Below are 19,633 nucleotides of genomic sequence, written 5' to 3'. Positions count from 1 at the left end.
ATCTAAAGATTCTCAATAACTGGATAAAATAGATGTGTTGCAACATTATAGGTTTATACAGAAGTTAAGAGCGGACGTTTTCCGTGTTTTCCCGATGTTTTTTTTTTTACATCAATCGTTTAGATTTTTATTCATATCATTAGTTTTTGGTATTTTTTGCCAATTTTGTAATTGTCTTATTATTTTTACCAAATTTGAATTTATCTACCTGTGATGTGACTATTGTGAAGCACTTTGGTCAACTGGAGTTGTTGTAAATGTGCTATATAAATAAACTTTGACTTTGATAAATTAATTTTCACGATTGTTTTCTCGAGATAATGAGTTAATTTTCCAATGCTTTCCTTGAGATAACGAGATAATGTCCCGATGGTTTTCTCCAGAAGTGCATGCATGCACAACGACATGCATTTGTAGGATGGGTTCAAATTTAACACACACCAATCGCCTCGTGATGTTGAGAAAACAAGCTTTGTTTTCTCCAGATTGACTCGTCATCTCAAGAAAACCATCTGAAAAAATCCACGTGGAAAACATCGGCTCTGAGCTTCCGTAGGTTTATGACTATTTGATTGGCAAACACCACAGCAGATAAAGCAGGAGGCTGAAGGGGCGTCTTTATTCCTAAATATAACATCTTTTTTCCATGTTTGACTGACAGCAACATAAGGAACGATCACTGCATCCACAAAAAGCAGGAACCCGTCTTCCGGAGAGGTCTGAGGTTTTCTTGTCAGTGCTGGTGGCCGGCTTGGCTTGCCTCGAGGTACGTTTCTATCCTGCTGGCATCTCTAAATCCAAAATCCCAGGTTTTTACAAAATAGAAAGAAAAACAAGGCCTTTACCTTGGAACAACAGTTATACAAATCGACCAGTGAATCATGTTTTAAAAGTCAAACTGGTTCAGGAAACAGGAAAGCAGAGCTGACCGAGGCTCTTTTAGTTTCTGTCAGTAACTTTTCTCTTAGTTCTTCTGATTTAGAAACAGCAGGGGGGGGTTTTTCCATCATTTTTCTCCAGAAAGCGATGAGCTGCGTACGTAGAGTCTGTTCCAGTTTGGCTGTATACGCTCTTCCAGAGACCGATGCTGGAAGACCTGCAGAACAGCGCAGATAAATCCTCCATTAGAGACCTGCAGGCAGTGAGTGGAGACAAAAATATCTCAGTATTAGTCAATGAACTTGATTAACATTTTTAATGAGCCTGTAATGAATTAATTGCTTTTAATCAAACTACATATCAACCAAATCAGCAATATTTTCAATCCAAAAACCAGGATTCAACCAGGAAAGTTGAACATCTTGTGAACTTTGGTATTGTTTTAACGAATAAAGAACTACATAATCTTTTAAATATGACGGAGTATTATGGGCAGACTAAGATTTTTGTTAAATTATGAGAATAAAATCAAGATATTATCACAGTAAAGTTGCAATATTAGTAGGTTAAAGATGCAAGAGGACCAAAAGAAAGTTGTAAAACTACGAGAAAAAAGTAATTTAAAAGGTAGCAAAGCTTACAACCTTAAATCTGTGATTCTTTTGTACAATCATTTCAAATTCCTACTACGGATAATAATTTGATGCTGATGTGTTCAAAAAATTAAGCTGTTCATATCAACACTGGAATAAAGAGAGCAGAAATGTTTTAACAAGCAAAGATTTGTAATGATTGACACTTCATGGTCAGCTCTGTAGTTCCATTTATTTGTTTACATTTATCATAAATTAAATTAGTCAGTTTAATTTTAACTGAAAAGCGTCAACTTGTTGACTATCAATTTAACTACTTTATTTTGTGTATTTAATTTTGTATTAACTATAACAAATTGCAACCTCTACTCAGAGAATGATGGAGGTTTGCCTGAATTACAGGCTAATGTGATAACAAAAAAATCCCCCAAACTATTTTGTTACACACAAAAAAACACATTCAACAAAAATTAAATAACTCACTTTGGGTTAGGATATGTATGCTGCTACGTCTGCGGGTTGGCCTCCTGCTCTGCTGCTACGATCCTCCGGATGCTATTGATTGACAGATACATCTCCTCCTCAGGGTCGTAGTAATAAAACTTACTAAGGTAGGAGATCAGTGATCTTAAAAAGACACAAAAAAAGAAGAAAAAAAAATTCATCAGGACTTTTTACTGGCAAAAATAGTTTCACCTAGCACAGTGGTTCCCAAAGATTTTCTGGGCCCCCCTATGGATTACAATAAAATCCCGCACAAAAAAGGAAAAGAAGATCAACTGGGCGCACACATCGTTCAACCAGACATAAACCTAAACACATATTTTGTTTTCAAACTCCACTGAAGTTTATTTCACACTTCAGGTTGCAACAAAACAAACTACAAACCGTCTTTACAGTGAAACACTTTTGTGTAACTGTTTTTTTTTTTTTTCATTCATCCATACCGCTTCCCGCGCACCCCCTAGGGCAGGCATGTCCAAAGTCCGGCCCGGGGGCCAATCACGGCCCGCGGTCAGATTTCATATGGCCCGCAGCTTCGGTCTTATAATGTATTATTTATAGCCCGCCTGCACTGTCAAACAGAATAAATAAATCATAAAACTTGAAACTGTAATTCCTCCTTTCACCAAATGGTGGCAGTACCACTTTAATACTATCAGTCTGCCTTCGTGCAGCGAACCGCTCTCCGCTCATTTCTGCCACTGCAAAGAAAACAAGTTGACAGTGAGAGCCGCCGCTTTCAAGAGAGATGGGAATTACAATACTTCTTCACTGAAAATCAAGGCAATTGTGCTTGTCTAATTTGTGAGACGGTTGCCTTGTTCAACGTAAAGAGACACTACCAGACTAAACATGCTAACGCATACAACAAGCTAACAGGGAGTGACCGTGCTGAAAAAGTGAAGCAACTCCAAGCTGCACTGGCATCACAACAGCAATTCTTCACGCAGGCCTGAGTCAAAAGAAAATACCACCAAAGCAAGCTACGAAGTGGCCATGTTAATAGCTAAACATGGCAAACCTTTTACTGAAGATACATTTATCAAAGACTGTGTTATGAAAATGGTGGAGAACATTTGCCCTGAGAAGAAGCAAGAATTTGTGAATGTTTGCCTGGCACGTAACAGTGTGGCACGGAGAGCTGAGGACATGAAATTGAGTATTTTGAACGATAACATCTGTCACTATCAACAGTGAAGAGCCAAAAGAACATTTATGCACTTGGATTTATGGCATTTATTTTTATTAAACTCTTGAGTAAGATTTGGTTATTACTGTTGATGTTATGAACCTGTAGATGTGACACAAACTATTACTTTCTGAAAGATGTTGTAAATGACAAGAGCAAAATTAACTTGTTTTAAGATTTAATAATAACAGACAACTTTGCATTACTTATAACTCCTGTTTAAAATGTTCTTGAGGCAAAGATATTTTTAAACTCATGTAAATTTAAGGTATTTCATACAGTTTGTTCAATGTTATCTGACTCTCCAGATATGAAAGAATTGCAGAATTTGTGTTTTTAGAGTTGTTCTCATCTGCCTGAGTGGCTTATTTTTTTGTCATTTGAAAGATAAAGATAATTGTGACAATGAAAATAGTTTTATAACAGAGTGTATTTGCATGAAACTTTTGTAGTTAAAAAATGTCCGAACAAACTATTGGCCCCCGGGCATCTTCACTTGATCAAATCTGGCCCTCTTTGCAAAAAGTTTGGACACCCCTGCCCTAGGGGGTGCGCCCCACACTTTGGGAACCACTGACCTAGCACATTTAAAAGAGAAATGGGCTCTTTGCACCTCAACTTCCACGTTCGGGGAAAAGCGGCTCAATCGTTTCCAATCTATTGAAAAAGGCTCTTTACACTGGGTGTTTGCAGGGCTTGTCCAAGGTAACAATTAATGATGTACATCGATCCGAAGCCCCGACAAGTAAGCTGGAGAAAGGTTTTAACATGTTCGCCTCGTTATACGTTCACAGATACGAAGGTGAGTTTCAGCTGACGGTTCAGGTTCAAAGTTGTTGCTTTTAGAAAAATATGGCCGTGTTCCTTAAGGTCTCCGTGTTACTTCGCTTTATTAGTTTTGCATTCTTCTTGTGAAGCAGGACGGTGTTTACAGCAGTGTGTACAGGCAGATCAGTTGCTCGGCTGTCTGGCTCTAGTCTGCTCTCTCGTTCCCGTAAACTCGCTCTTTCAGGCTGAGTACAGAAGTGATTCCATGGAAATAACACAGGAGGCTCCTTTACCTTCTTCTTTAGGCTGAAGAAGCTGATCCGGAGTGAAGTGAAGGCTGTAAACTTTGCTGTGCGGCGTTAGCTTTAACTGGTAGCGACGAATATTTACAAGCCATCGTCTTCTTAATTCAGGACCGCTTGGAAATCCATGAAACCTTAAAAGCCCATTATATTAGGAAGACAACAATGTTCATAATATTGTTTTATTTGCGTCTGAAATACGACTTTGTCTTTTCTAGCTGTCATGGTAACTCAAAGCGGAAAAAAGAGAGCCGCATTTGCGCATGCGGTTGTGTCGTCAGCGCGGCAGGTGCAAAGAGCCCATTAGGAAGTAGGAAAGTGACTCAAACACAGAATCTAATGATTTATTTAATTGAAATATAGACGCGTCTATATTTATCTACTTTTAATTAGCATATTGAAATATAAAGTTAATTAAACACAAAACGATGTCTACTGGGAATTGTGTCAAGGCTAGTATGTGGATAACTTGGCGCATGTTGACTCTAAATCACAGTTTTCCAATGTAAACACACAAACACAAATACAGAGTTTTCTCAGATCTCCACTTTGGTTGGAGTTTTTGTAAATAATAATTTTTAGTGATGTTAAGTGCAGTTTTTGTGTGGATGAAAGGACAAAATGCATAAGATTGTATCTGCTTTCCTGGATATTCGGCTACATGTAGAGCAGAGGTCGTATTAACGGAATATTTTCCGTGTTTAACCGGTTATTTTTTTAAATGACGGGAAAATTTTAAGCCCGTCGGTCATTTAACTAACTAAATTAAAGTATTCTCTCAGTACAGGCGTCCACTCTGAAGAGTGTTGTTGCAGTAAACTGGTAATGTTTGGCATGCTGTGTTCACAAACCATAAACAAATTTGATTTAAAGCTTAAAGGTGCAGGTCAAGTTTGTGGTCACAAGTCAGTTTTTAAAATTTAAATGAAGCCAAAATATTGAGCCTTAGATGAACGTTACCTGGGCAGTGGAAGCTCTTGGATGTGGTCGATGCGGACTATTTGCCGAATGCAGAAGCGACAGAGGTGCTGCAAGGACTTCACGTTGCTGAAGCGGGATACAGGATACAGGAGCTGAACTGGAGTTGGTGGGAGCCCTGAAAAAAACAAAAAAACACAAACAGTCAACATCATTCTGCTAACAAAGTCAAATTCTAATCCCCCACTGGATTGATCTGTGCTAATGAGCTCTGCTGGTCATTAGCACAGATACGGGAAGATGCTCGCGAGTTGCATTTCTGTTTAGGGCGCTCAACTGGCCCAGTGTTCATATCTAGACGTAGAGGGAGATCTGCTGCTTTGTTTCTTTACCTGGGACTCTGGAGCGGAGGAAGTAGAGGAATTTGCCGTTCTTGGAGTGCATGATGGCGCGCTCAATGAATTCCACCACAGAATGGCAGCGGTCCTCGAACTTCGGATGACACCACAGGCTGAATGTCCCTGGAAGCAGAAAGAAGCTTTAGACAAACCTTTAAGGAACAGTTTCAGACTGAGGCGACAAATATATGGAAAATATAAAAACTTTAACTGAATTTGGAAGACAGGAGTGTTTCATGTTTATGTTAGCTTGTCGAACTCTTAACTTTGAGAGGGGGCTTAAATTGGAAATTATTACAGTAAACAATGGAAGAATGATGAAGAAAAGGATTCATCTTCAGATTAGGACTTAGTGTCTCTGACAGGGCGAAGTTGCATTATTATCAAAATATTACTTGAAAACGGTGTGACAACAACAATATTATTGTTTATCGCAATCCCTACTGGGACGATTTATTGACCAGCAAAATCGTACAAACATTCAATTAACGCGTTTAAATTTTTTATCAAGTCCCAATCATGAAGATTGAGGTTTATGGAGCAGATTTCTTGAAACGCTGCATGACTGTGAGTGTTTCTTACCTCGATAGTGCTCCATGCGCGTGTGGTGTGTGACTCCCTGCGACCTGAAGCTCAGGCTCAGGATGTATCTGGGGTCAGAACTGTCTCGGACCAAAAACGATCCGTCGAGTTTACCCTTCAGCTTCACCTCAGCGTCTTCCCAGTTCATAGGACCCCAGTACCAGCCGCACTGCAAGCAGAGACACCAGCAATCCACCCAGCAGAACAGTAAGAGCTTCTCTGCTTCTGTCTATCATTCTGCAGAAAGAACCTGATAGTGGAAACTGACTGGCAGAAACTTTTACATGAGAGGGCAAAGGAGCGGTAGTCATGGTACATGGGTGGAAAATACGCCAGGTATGTCTACATAAACAAGATAAACTATTCATTGTACAATTGTCTCTTGGAAGAAAAAATAAAACAAGTTTTAGGTATATATGTACTACAGCATAATAGGGCCGTTGTGGATATAAAAAAAATAAGAGGAGTACAATTCTGCCAAAAAATTCAGAAAAAAAACAAGGACATTTCTGAGTTTTAAAAGTTGAAAATTTGCTAGAAAGAAACTCAAAAAGGTTTTAGATTAAGCTCAGATATTTCTGAGAAAAAAAGTGGAAATTTCTGAGTTTGAAAAGTCCCATATTCTTTCTAGAACATTTTGAATAATTTCAAAATTTGTGAATTTTTCAAGGAAATTTTTTTATTTTATTCAAGTTGCCCCCATCATCCACCTGTTAATATTTTAACCATAATTTGATTGCTAGAAATTTTATGCTAAATGTTTATCTGTTTTATGACTGAAAAAATATGTTCAAAGCTTAAACCTTTCCTCAGCTTCCACCCTACTCTGCCTGTCTTTTTGGGATTCCTGTTGCTGTTTGTTCTCTAATGTTCTTTAACAAACCTCTGAGGCCTTCCCAGAACAGCTGCACTGACGCAGAAAAAGTCTAGTTCTAGTTTTTGAACAAAAAGCCTGACCTTCTCCAGCTCTCTCAGACTGGCTGTGAAGTTGCTGGCTTCGGATCGCCGCAGCGCACACAGCACCGGAGGAGCAGCCCGTCTCGTTGGTGGAGTGGCGTCCGACGGCAAAGGATTCGAATGAGGAAGGGCCCGGAAAAAGGCATCTGAGTCAGGAGAACGTAGAAAATGAGGCATTTTAAGGTTTACATGCAAATCAATACAAAGACACATGATCCATTAATGTCTGATTTTTGGATAAATTAATACATTTGGAACATATTCTATTCTATCTATTGTTAGTATGGCATTTAGCAAAAAGAAATAATTGTCGTGACTCTAATTGACCTGAAACAAAAGAAGTTTAACTTCATACTAGGCTCGCAACTACCAATTGTTTTAGTAATCGATTTAAAAGTTAACAAATCATTAATGTGATTTAGAACACATTAATAAACAAATCTTTAACATATTCTTTCTATCGTTATTGTGAAATTTAGCAAAAATAAATAATTTTGTGATTCTATCTGACCTAAAGTAGATTTGACTTCAGACCAGGCCTTCAACTTACGATTATTTTAGTAATTGATATTTCTGACGATTAACTGAAAAATTGGCACATTCTGCAGGTTTTAAACATTTAAGCCTTTTTTTAATACAATATTAAAAAAACATTAAAAGATGGAAAAAACAAATAATTAAATTTTAAATGATTAAATAAATATTATGTTGCCTAAAATCCAATAGCATAATATTCCTTCTGTGAGTGATTAATAATTTGTAGCAAAGGATGCATCTACACTTTCTGCTTGATTTCACATAAATACAATGTAAAGATAATCTGCTGATTAATTTTCGATTAACAGATTGATAATTGGATAGTAAAAGTTGCTTAAATTTTACAGAATTTCTATCAGGTGAAGCTAAAACAATTACACATTTTTTAATCTTTAATGTAAAATAAAAATATATACATTTTTTGAACAATTTTGTTTTAATTACTGCTCTGTTATTTGTTCTGGTGTTTTTTGAGCATGTATACTCCAATTAACAATTAATCGATTACTACATTGGTTGATGGTTATCTGAATAATCGAATAATCAGTCAGAAAAAGGGGGAGTTCTTTTTAATAAACTGTTTCAACTGTACATTTTCTGCATATTATGTTATTTAGACGTGAAGTTAGAGGATTTTTCCCATCATAGACGTCTTACCATTGAGGCTGAGACTGTGCTGGATGGTGGAGTGGGAGGGAGGAGGAAGAGGAGGGTGAGGAAGAGGGAGAGACTGCAGGGAGGCGCCCAAAATACTAACTAGGAAAGGCCCCGGTTGAGGCCCCGCTATGTCATCTGGAGGAATGACAACAGGGAAAGATCAGGGAAGGGGATAAAAAGACAAAAAAGTGGGAAAAATGAAGAAAAACAACAGCAGTCGACATTAGGAAAAGAAAAGAAAGGAGGTGCCTTCTTTATATTCTTTATATCTTTATATTACCAGCAGCTCTTCTACTGCTAATGTCTAGCCTGCCGGTTTAGATGGATGATCCTGGTTGTGCCCCAGTCTGTCCATTCTCACATGGCGGACTGAACTGACTGAGATGTTTCCAAGCTCTCAAAGAGAACAACGCAGCCCGCATGCGATACGAACTACTTACAAAAATTACCAAGTCAAAATGATCTACCTACTACAAAAATACAAAAACGTATATTTATTTATACATATATTGAGAATTCTTTATATATTTAATTATTCATAAATGTGAAAAGTTTTTGTTTTCTTACTTGCTCCAGCTCCCTCACTTATATTTAAGTTTAAGAGAAAAACCGAGGGCTAAAAATCGGAGGACACTCGCTATCTAGCTAGAAGTGCTACACTTAGCGCCATTGTTGGCGCATGCGCAGTGACCTAAGTCCCTTCTTTGTTAGTTGGCAAAAAAATAAAGGAAACATTACCGCCGCCACCTGGTAAGGCCGCCCTGTATATAAATCAAGTGACGGGATAAATGATGGACCGACGTCCATTTATTTAATGTCACGCTATCTACGCATACTAATGTTTAATTTCACTTTGGGATCAATAAAGTATTTTTGAATTTGACTTTGGTAGAGATAGAAAGATTAAAATGAAAACTGTGGAGTGCCATTTGTACCATCACACGACAAAAAATGAACAGCAATAATTTGATTTATTTAGTCATAAAAAAAACGTAGGTGTTCATTTCTCAAAGTCATATTTTCAGCATCTTATTCCTACATGTATTAATGCCAAATTTCCAAACTAAATATTTAACTCACCAGCTAAATATTTAATTTTTTAAAATGACTAGTTTGTAAACTAAATTGTTAATTTGTAAAGTAACAATTACTTGTTAGTTTAGTTAGTTTACAAACTAAACTGACTGTTTAGTTTGTGAACTAAATATTTAGATTTCAAATTAAATATTTACTTTGAAACTTAGCTATTTAGCTCCATGTTAAGTATTTCTTTGGGTACTAAATATTTATTTTGCAAACTAAATATTTTGTTTCCTGACTAAATATTTAATTTCAAGTTAAATATCTATTTTGTAAGCTAAATATTTAGATGGTGAACTACATATTTAGACATTTATGAAATACATGGTGAAAATATAATTTTTAAAAATTGACATCTACATTTTGTCTTTATGACTAAATAAACCAAATTATTGCTGTCAGTGTTTTACTGTGTAACTTAATAAAAGGCACCTCACACACACACACCTGTCTGGGCTTCCTCTTTTTTAAATACAGATCCTACAATTAAGCCTTTTTTTATTACTTGATTTGCCATGACTACTGCGTGGATAAGAAAAAAAAAGTTTACCCAGCAGACTGAGGCTTCGGCGTGGAGGAGCTGGAGGATGCGACGTTTTCGACCCTCGTAGAGAAATATCCACATCCACCAGAGAAACTGTTTCGCCTGGGGACACAAAGTGGCAAATGGGAGGAAAAGCTTAGAAACAAAGAGGGACAGGAAACAGGACAAACAGAAAATAAAATTAATGTTGGTGTTTGTCCATTATGCCCCTTAAAGCAGAACCAGGCAGGACGTTTACTGAGTGAATTAGCTCAAACCACTCCAATAAAGAACAGACTAATCGAAATGATTCAGACTGACTTTACCTCAGTGAAATTTTGCTTGTTGGAGACGGTTTTATAGCCAGGAAAAACTCAAATCAACTGATAGGAGCAGTAAAACCAATCAAATGTAATCTCATCCATTATTATTCTCTACAGGTTAGCTCGGTTTAGCATTAGCTCATGTGACTTGCAATTTCATGATTCATGATCTTGGTCTTAATTTTTTTTTTCTGTTTCAAAAATAATTTCAGTTTCAAAATTTTTTTCGGTTTTATTTTATTTTATTTTGAACAAACTTTATGGCCCCAATATAGCTCCATACCCTTCCATTTATCTCGTTTCACTAGCGTGTAGAAATAATGCCACAGGTTGGAAAACATTGTTATAAGATCAATCATTGACCCTTAACTCAAGCTGGTATGAATTCCCAGAATGCATTGCTTCCAGGACGCCATCTAGAGCTGTAGTGTCCAAATTTTGTATGGGTTGCCAAAAATGTCAAGCTGAAAGTATCCTGGGTGCCATAATATTTTTAGTATTTTTTTTTTTTAGAATTGTAAATACGTTGTTATTATTTTTACTTGCTTAATCAACAAACTAAACACAATATTTTTATTTAATTAAAAAAATCATAACATAAAATATTCTATATTTTATGTCAATAAAATATATGTGGATAAAATATTCTATATTTTATGTCATAATATTATAAAATACTTTATTTCATACAAATATTATGTGTCAGTCATATTTCTTTAGACAAGGGAAACAGCAAACCATATCCATGTTTTTCTGGATTTCTTTTGTGTCTTTTTAGCAACAAGAACACAATGTGGCTCAGTTTTGCTTTTTCTTTGCTGAGTGTTTTTAATGGACACGGCTAAATCTGCGTTTTGGTTAAAAGCCACTGGATGTTTTTGGTTTTTATTACTAATAAATTAAATTCAAAGCAAAAACATGGGTGAATATTTTGCTTTGCACCTCACATTTTCCATTTCAAGATTTTAAAACAAATGTATTTCTGTTCTTAAACTGTGATAAAGGGCCGCCCGGAATCATTCCGAGGGCCACAAATGGCCACCGGACCGCTCTTTGAACACCATGGCTCTGCAGATTCCAAGACAACTGAGTAATGTGAAATTCTGTGCTGTAGAATAAAAGTTTGAATAAAGCAGACATTAATGATGAATGAAGTTTTGATTAATACACAGAAACACTCGGCTGAAACATGAATGTGAAGTAATGTGAGGCAGCACTTTGATGCTGAAGCAAGCAGAGAGCAAATAGCTTTTTATGCTGAGCTACAAGCTTCCTCGTCACTTTTACATTTGTCCTAAATCCTTTTGCACCAGCTGCAGTGGGGAAATGATCGGGTCAGCTAAAGGCTGTGATGATTTGTATCTATATTATGTCCTAGATTATACATTGTTGGATTTATTGTAGATTCGACTTCTGATTCCCAAGTGGACTGGTCTGTGGACCAAATCTGTGTGATAACAGATCAGGCTGAGACTCTGGAAAATGGCAAAGAGCAAAGCTTTATTTTGTTTGCAGACGGAGAACAACACAGCAGTGAGCTGCTCTGAGTTCTGATTTGGAGCTGCAAGTCCTCACAATATATAGAACTTATGTTACACAATGTGGTCACTCCTGTTTCAGTTAACTCTTTGGATGATAAACATCTTCTTGTTCAAATATGTGAGTTTCCAAAAATCAGGTTTGCTAATGGAACAATTTTGCATAACAAGAACATTGTCAAACCAGAATATCCAGCAAGTGCATCAATTTCTTAAAACTCTGATATTCCATAGAGAAACTTGTTAAGACTCAGGGCTTATTCCATCACACTATAATAGTAATAATAATAACTATAATTATCTAAACTATCTGTTCTTATCTGTTAACAAATACTGGTGCCTTGCTGTGGTATGTATGGTGATGCATTAGTCACCATCAGCCTGCTGCAGTTGCTGCAGGGACCCTTCTGACCGGTTCTGCAGAAACTTTCTAGCCTACATACTCTAACAGGTTGAACAATACTAATGTGGTTAAATGAATAAAAGAATTAAATAAAATTGTTAAGAGAAATAATAAAACAATTTTTACTTCACAGGTCTTAAATATTGTATTTTTATTTGTTGTATGTTTGATTCCTCCTCTCACAGCATTATTTTAGTAATGATACTGTCAGCACACTAAAAGAAACTATCCAAACTGAGTCCTAAAAACCAGTTTCTAACAGGAACATTAAACTGATACTCAAGTAGGGCTGGGTGATCGCACTTAAAGAATCCAAATCCAATTTTAATCAATGTTGGGTTTTTTTTTTTTTGCTTTCTTAGAAAGAAAGCAGAAAATGAAGAGAAATGAACTTAAATATAAAATAAAATATTTTCAAAAAATGTGCTTTTACGTTCCGTGGAAGTTCTTCTATTCATAGTCTCTGCATCTGTGGACTAGCATGTGAAAATATAATTCCTGAAACTTTAATGTTTTCGCATGTAGCAACTGCTGATGTCAAATTTTGCTATTGCAGTGTTTCCATTAAATCAAAACGCAATTAAAGTCACAGGCGAATTAGTTTGTTCACCCAATTTGTCATTATCCTCTAATTACATCCTGTCGTCTTCTTTGCTTCTTTGGTTTGCTCCAGTGGAAACATCCGGTTGTTGATGATGTGACTCCTGTGATGCAAATAAACCAACTTCGCTACGGCCAAGCTAGCACGAAAAACGAGAGACTTTTTGAAATTAAGCAAAATTATTTTCAAAATGTCAAATAGCGCCACAATATGTGCACCTAGATTGACAGCAAACACAGATTGATCTCTCTATTCTTGGTGGATGCCTGCAGAAGCGTAAAATCAAAGTATAAACTCATTCAGGGGCATTATTGCATTATTTTTATAATAACGTTTCTTTAAGTTAAATATTGAAATTTATGAAGTAGTTCTTACCAGTGAAAGTTGAGAGGGAGGCAGAGAGGGAGGCAGGGGAGAAGGCACTGTGGGCCCTGGTCAGTCTGGGTTCCCTGTGGCTGCACGTCAGCCATCCACACGGGAGAAACAGAAGGACATGACAATAAAATGTTGAAAAGGTCTGCATACCCTGAGGAAATTTGTTTGTTTTTGTTTGTTTTGACAGTGGGGAAAATAAGATACACCACCAATATTTTATGTTCCTCCACTGTGCAACATGAACTGCATTTTCAGTCAGATTAACTACCAAATCGAAAAGTAAATCAGTCTGGAAAATAAAATAAAAATTAATCATTTATACATATGGCTGCAACAAATAATAGTTTTAGTACTAAATTATACTGTGGATTACAATTAATCAGCTAACTGGACAAAGAACGGCAGGTTTAAACGATTTTTTTAATCTAACCACTTAAGCCTTTTTATGCAACATTAGAAACACATTAAACAAGCAAATAAACAAATAATTCAATTTTTTTTTTAAATAAGAAAATAAACATCTTAATGGTTAAAATATAATAGCAGAGCATTTCTTTAGTGAATGTGAACTTGAGGAGTTTTGTGTAGAACAGACAAGGAAGGTTTCGTCTTAATTAAATGCAACATATACATATATTTTGCACAGCTTTGACTTAATTACTATGTAATTATGGTGAATTTGTGTTTTTTTTTCAGCAAATGGCTTTTATTGAGTATACTCCAATTAACAATTAATAGATTACTAAATTAGTTGACAATTATTTAAATGAACACTTAGTCAGATTAATGTAATCATGTTTTGCTTTGTATACTACTATATGTTTATATCAGAAAGCTACATTGGCTAGAAATGCTTCAAATGTCCGTCTTTGAGTATATAGAACATCGTATGTGTCACAGTCTTCTTCTAGCTTTGTTTCCTGTGTAATACTTCTTTAAACGTCTGAAATTTTAAGTAAAAGTGTAAATAACTGAAATATGATGACTCCAGACTTTTGTTACATCTAACTCTAGTAATCACTACAAACCTTAAATCTTTTTGTCTGTCCCTATGTTTCAGGCTCCAATTTTGTAAAAACCTGTTGTGTTTAATGTGTAATTTGGGGTCTTCCATTATGTTTTATTTAAAAGGATAAAGTCTCATTTTCTAAACTGGAGACTACTCTGTATAGGGATGGACAATAAATCAATAACAAGATGTTACAATAAGACACGTGATCAATAACCAAGAATTTCACTGAATTCCGATCCAGAACCACACAGCATTCTGGGAGATGTAAACAAAGGGAAGAGCTGCTCAAACTCTCCTGGCTAGCTAAGTTGACGGAATGACTCTTTGGTTACCTAGCAACTCACTCACTCTTTGGTTACCTAGCAACAGCCAGTTGCAGCAGCAGTTTCAGGTTTCCCCACCAACTGCTTAAAAATTAAACAACAACGGCTGGAGTGAAAACTATGGATAAAACAGGAAAGCTAACGTCGCTGGTTAGTCCTTAGTAATATTTCAAACTTTTTAAAACAAAAAAATAATCAATAATTATGATATGGACTAGCTTATATCGTGATGTTTTTTAGGAAGATAGTCCACCCCTACTACTCTGTATATTTGGACATGTGTTGTTTCTGTTTTTACCAGCGATAAAAAGATTCCAATAATCTGATTTAATTATAAAGTATGTCAAAGGTTTCCCACCTGTCGGCATCCTGCTCGGCTCCAGATCCACCTTCCATGTCCACCAGACTCATGGCTGAGGACACTGAATAAGACACCGAGGGTCTCTTGTCCAGGATGTGATTCGACCCACTGCAGCTTTTAGTCCGGAACAGTTTACTCAATCGGGTCTTTAACGAGTTCTTTTTGGACTTCCCCGGAACTTTGAACGTTTTCTCTCCACCTGCACCCCGGTAGGTGGGAGTCCGGGGCGCACTGGTGCACCGCTTCGCTCTTCTGGGCGTAGAAGCTTGGCTTGGGTTTGGCATGGTGGTCCAAGGTGAGTTCTGGGCAGGTGTCGATGACTTAGCTAAAACCTGAGGAGAACCTTCAGAACCTGCTTGGGTCGTCGGCAGGCCCATCTTTTCGATCTGTGTCCTCAGTTCCACTTGGAAGCTGCTGATGGAGAAAGTCCCGGACATCTTATGGATTATTTCCCGTTTCCTTTTGAGTAAAAACTCACCGTGTCCGTTTTCATCATCCAACCCAACCTCTGGACACTCCTCTATACCCAAGCCATTAATGCCTCTGCTCCCCAGCCCCTCCAGGACCAAAAGGGCATCGCTGGTCTCGGTTGGGTCGTCTCTTGGTTCTGCTTGTCCATCTACCGAACCCTGTGCGCCCTGGCAGGAGCACTGCGGCAGCTCAGCTCCTTTAAACAGCATCCTGGGTTCGACCCCTAGCTCACCAAACCGCCTTGCCAACTCAAACACGGCGTCCTCTTGGCCCCTAGAGTCCCCTCCGGGAAGGGGTCCGGATCTGTCCGATAATAGGGGCCAGTTGTGGGGGTTGGTGATGAATCGATGCCGGTGGCACATCTCGGCAGATCCCGGACTCTCCGCAGATGAATCGGCGGAAGACTGCAAGGTTGATGGTCTCTGATCCAGCAGGTCGTGGTGCCGCTCGACGTCTCCAGGACTCGGGGTGTTGTTGTTGTTGTTAACAGCTGGGCCCAATTCCAGCGCATCCCGACGGTCTAAATCCAAAATCCCATCTCCGTTGCGCATTATATTGGAGAAGACAAGCAGCTGCGGTCGCAGGCCGGGGCTGGGGACAAAGTCGAACCCCTGGGGGTCCATGGAGCTCTGCGGGGCCCGGCCCTCCGTTCCCCCGCTGTCAGGTGCCGCCGTGGTGTCACTGCTGGGCTGGCCTTTGTTCAGGAGGCTGCTGGGATGCTCCAGCCCCGCCGTCTCCGTCGGATCTCGGCTGATATCCAAAGCCGATTTAACGCCGCTGTAAGCCAGGACATCCTTCCCCAGCCCGACCACCACTCCTCCCGTCGGCAAATTCCCGTTTTCTCCCTCCAAGCGGTCCTCCTCGGCTGCGGACACAAGGCGCATCAACACGAAATCGGGCGACATATCTTGCGCGTTGTTCATAATTATTTGACAGGATCGCGAAATGAAAATCACAAGGCGCTTCGCATTGCTAACAGCGGAGATGTCGTCCTTACAATAAATAAAGAGTCATGCCTTTCCTGCGAAAATGCCAACAAATGTGGGTTTTTTTTATCCTTCGCTTCCTCCTCCTTTAGGACAGAGCAACATCCATCTGTGGCTGATCGGGAAAATGACTGCAGCTTCGGTCCAGCAGCAGCAGGCCGACCTTGGGTCACACATGCAGTTTGATTTTGGGCTGGAGAAATAAAAAGCTGGAGGAGTCTCCGGTCAGTGAGCACAGTCTGTCTCTGAACCGAGCCAGGCCCCACCCGCTCGGCTCAGCATCCAGATCAGCAACGATGATGGGAACCACAAACTGACTCTGGTTCAGCATCACAGCTGATTTTATTACTATTATTAATAACATTTATCACAGTTAAATGTTATTGCATCAGTGTGGGGTGAAGTGAAAAAAATAACAATTTGATTTATTTCGCCTGTCATGAAGAAAAAAATATGGGTGTTAATTTTTTTAAGTCGTATTTTTACTATGTTATTCATACAATTATTAATTTCAGAGTTCCAAATTAAATATTTAATTCACCAGTTAAATATTTAGTTTGGAAGCTAAACGTTTAGTTTCTAAGTATTTAGCTCCCAAAATAAATATTTATTTTGCATTTATTTTGTTTGAAACATTTAGTTTGCAAAATACATATGTAGCTTTCAAATTAAATATTTAATTAGGAGTCTAAATATTTAGTTCCTATATAAACATTTATATTGTACCTAAATATTTAGTTGAAAATAAAATATTTAGTTCCAAACTAAATCTTTGTTTTCTCAGCCTAAACATTTAATTTCCAAACAAAAACTTTTTTCCAAACCAAACATTTAGCTCAGACCTAACCAACTCAATTAGCAATCGAAATATTACATTTTATAATATATACAGTACAAACCAAAAGTTTAGACACACCTTCTAATTCAATGGGTTTTCTTTATTTTCATGACTATTTATAAGGCAAGAAATCCCACTTATTTACCTGACAGGGCACACCTATGAAGTGAAAACCATTTCAGGTGACTACCTGTTGAAGCTCATCAAGAAAATGCAGAGTGTGTGCAAAGCAGTAATCACAGCAAAAGGTTGCTACTTTGAAGAAACTAGAATATAAGGGGTATTTTCAGTTGTTTTACACTTTTTTGTTTAGTGCATATTTCCACATGTGTTATTCATAGTTTTGATGCCTTCAGTGTGAATCTACAATGTCAATAGTCATGAAAATAAAGGAAACTCATTGAATTAAAAGGTGTGTCCAAACTTTTAGTCTGTACTGTATATACATTTAAATATTTGGTAAAACTGTCACTTTCGTGACAAAATGTTAGGAGATAGATAATCTGAGAAAAAATCTATCTCCTTTGCTTTCTTCCAGTGCTAAAAATAACCAATCAGAGCCAGGAGGCGGGTCTTAGCGCTGCCAATCACTCTGCCTCTCGCCCTCTTTCTTTCTGTTATAGCATAGACTGTAGCCACAGATGACTGAAGATAAACAGTTTTCCTGTAACAACAGGTTGTTTAGCACAATTAGCAGGTAGTACATGACTGTGATTGACAGTGCTAAGACCCTCCCCTTGACTCTGATTGGTTGTTTTTGGTCGAGAGTGATGCATTTCTTCAGACAGCAATAGTAACTCAGGGAGGAGGTGGAGGAGATTGATCTTTTCACATATTACCTGTCCCTTATTAAAATGTCACAACATGGTGACAAATATGTAAAATAATATATTTCTTATGTTTTCATACTGCAGCTTTAATGTATGGTCACAACATACAGCAGAGCTGGAGAACTGCATTAATGCCAACTGGCAGGCAGATGGCGATATAGACCATTTAATACTGATTGGTGACGCCACTGAGACAGAGTGCATGATGGGAAAGTAAAGGAGGGGCCATTAATCCACGCGGCGTGTGTGTGTGTGTGTGTGCGTGCGTGTGTGTGTGCGTGCGTGTACGCGTGTGTTTATATGTAAGCCAGACGTGGCAGTGTTTGCTCATATCTGAGGTTTTTGTGGAGTAATCAAACTAACAACCTGCCAAGCAAAGCTCAGCACTGATGTGATGTAACACAGAGGTCATAGTTCAGCAGCATTAATATTACAAATTAATCACATTCATTTTTCATTGTTTCGCTGAGCCTTTTCTCAACTTGAACAGACCCTTCCCCCATCACTCATCTCCTCAAAACTATATGCTAAACTAGCAACTTTCACTGAAATAAAGCAATCCTTATGCAGCCACCTCTTAAACAAAAAAGAAATTTAGTGCAGCAGCTCTAGTCCAAATAATATTTCAGGTTCTGGCAGTTCAAATGTCTCAAATTCAAAAATTGTGAAGGTAAATTTTCAGGAATCTTCACAAAATCACATAATGAAAGTTCTTATGAATGTGGGCAGCCATGGGTGAATCAAGATGGTGGCCAACCGGGGCCAGTGGCCCTGAGGAGATAATACTACAACAGTTTCTTATGATGATATGTGCTGAGACAGACCAATAAGGGACCAATAACAAATTGCAGTTTTATCTTACTAATAAAATTAATTTACATTGTTGCACTTTGAGTTTCAGGTGTAGTTCCATCAGTTAGATCAGGGGTCTGCAACTTGCAGCTCTGTAGCCACAAGTGACTCTAAGGCCCTCGTCATATATTAAACAATCAAATATTGTCCCGTTTTTTTGTTTCATTCTTTTGTGACTTTTATTAAAACATTTTTTTTACATATTTGTTGGAACAGTCACCGTGTTGTGACTGTATGAGACAGATAATCCTCTGCCTTCTCCCAGTGCTAGCTAGAAACAACCAGTCCGAGGCAGGAGGCAGGTCTTAGTGCTGTCAATCACAATCTTGTGGGAGGCCTCTCGTTCCCTCTATCTCCCTGCTCTGTGCTACGCTGCAGCTTGCATAGCCTGTAACAACAATTTTTCTGTAACTGTAAGTTGTTTCTCTGCCATTAGCACATTTAGCAGCAAGCACATGAATTGGATTGACAGCACTAAGACCCTCCTCCTTGCTCTTTGGTTGTTTTTCTCATTGGTGCATTTCTTCTTGTTTATTGTTGTCATAGCAACTCCATGGCAACTGTCATGACAGTTAGTTGCAGTTACCTACCAAGATGCCTGTTTTGTTTCTACAATTGCATTCATAAAAATTCTAAACACTCCACATTTGATCTGCTTTAGAAGAGAGACAGAAAGCAGTAAAAAGCCCATCCACTCTCCTGTAGGAGGGGTTAATCCATCCATCCATCCGTCCTGCAGGGTGATTTTTGATGGATGCCCAAATGCAGCACAGCTTAGCCCAACACTCATCTCTGACAGACCGAATCATCCTCTCCTCTCTCCGAAGCCACAC

The 19,633-nt window shown here is 38.1% G+C and overlaps 1 protein-coding gene across 3 annotated transcripts; it reads right to left on the bottom strand.

Annotated features, from left to right (window-relative positions):
- Positions 1–597: 597 nt before the first annotated feature.
- socs7 (suppressor of cytokine signaling 7) lies at positions 598–16,702 on the bottom strand. Of its 3 annotated transcripts, none has more exons than XM_032563377.1 (10): positions 14,821–16,702; positions 13,128–13,207; positions 9,915–10,010; positions 8,285–8,419; positions 7,091–7,236; positions 6,134–6,302; positions 5,546–5,674; positions 5,196–5,331; positions 1,956–2,099; positions 598–1,096 (listed from the first exon to the last, which is right to left on the bottom strand). In XM_032563377.1, the coding sequence occupies exons 1-9, from the start codon at positions 16,215–16,217 to the stop codon at positions 1,979–1,981; spliced, it is 2,409 nt and encodes an 802-aa protein (XP_032419268.1). In that variant the 5' UTR covers positions 16,218–16,702; the 3' UTR covers positions 598–1,096; positions 1,956–1,978. The 3 variants fall into 3 exon arrangements, with proteins under 3 accessions (XP_032419268.1, XP_032419267.1, XP_032419269.1); XM_032563376.1 differs by having other exon boundaries at positions 598–1,132; positions 14,821–16,700; XM_032563378.1 differs by lacking the exon at positions 8,285–8,419 and having other exon boundaries at positions 598–1,132.
- Between the last annotated feature and the right edge of the window lie 2,931 nt (positions 16,703–19,633).

This window comes from Xiphophorus hellerii, chromosome 5, assembly GCF_003331165.1.
Source record: "Xiphophorus hellerii strain 12219 chromosome 5, Xiphophorus_hellerii-4.1, whole genome shotgun sequence".
NCBI lineage: Eukaryota > Metazoa > Chordata > Actinopteri > Cyprinodontiformes > Poeciliidae > Xiphophorus > Xiphophorus hellerii.
Note: the sequence above shows the minus strand (reverse complement) of the source record. Positions and strands in the feature narration are given on the sequence as shown.

Bases quoted from the DNA above. Each gene is read 5' to 3' on its own strand.
- socs7 (XM_032563377.1), bottom strand. From the start codon at position 16,217: ATGAACAACGCGCAAGATATGTCGCCCGATTTCGTGTTGATGCGCCTT. The intron at 7,237-8,284 runs GTAAGACGTCTA...CTCCTGACTCAG, and splicing joins GCACAGTCTCAGCCTCAATG to ATGCCTTTTTCCGGGCCCTT. The intron at 6,303-7,090 runs GTCAGGCTTTTT...CTCTGCTTGCAG, and splicing joins GTCTGAGAGAGCTGGAGAAG to TGCGGCTGGTACTGGGGTCC.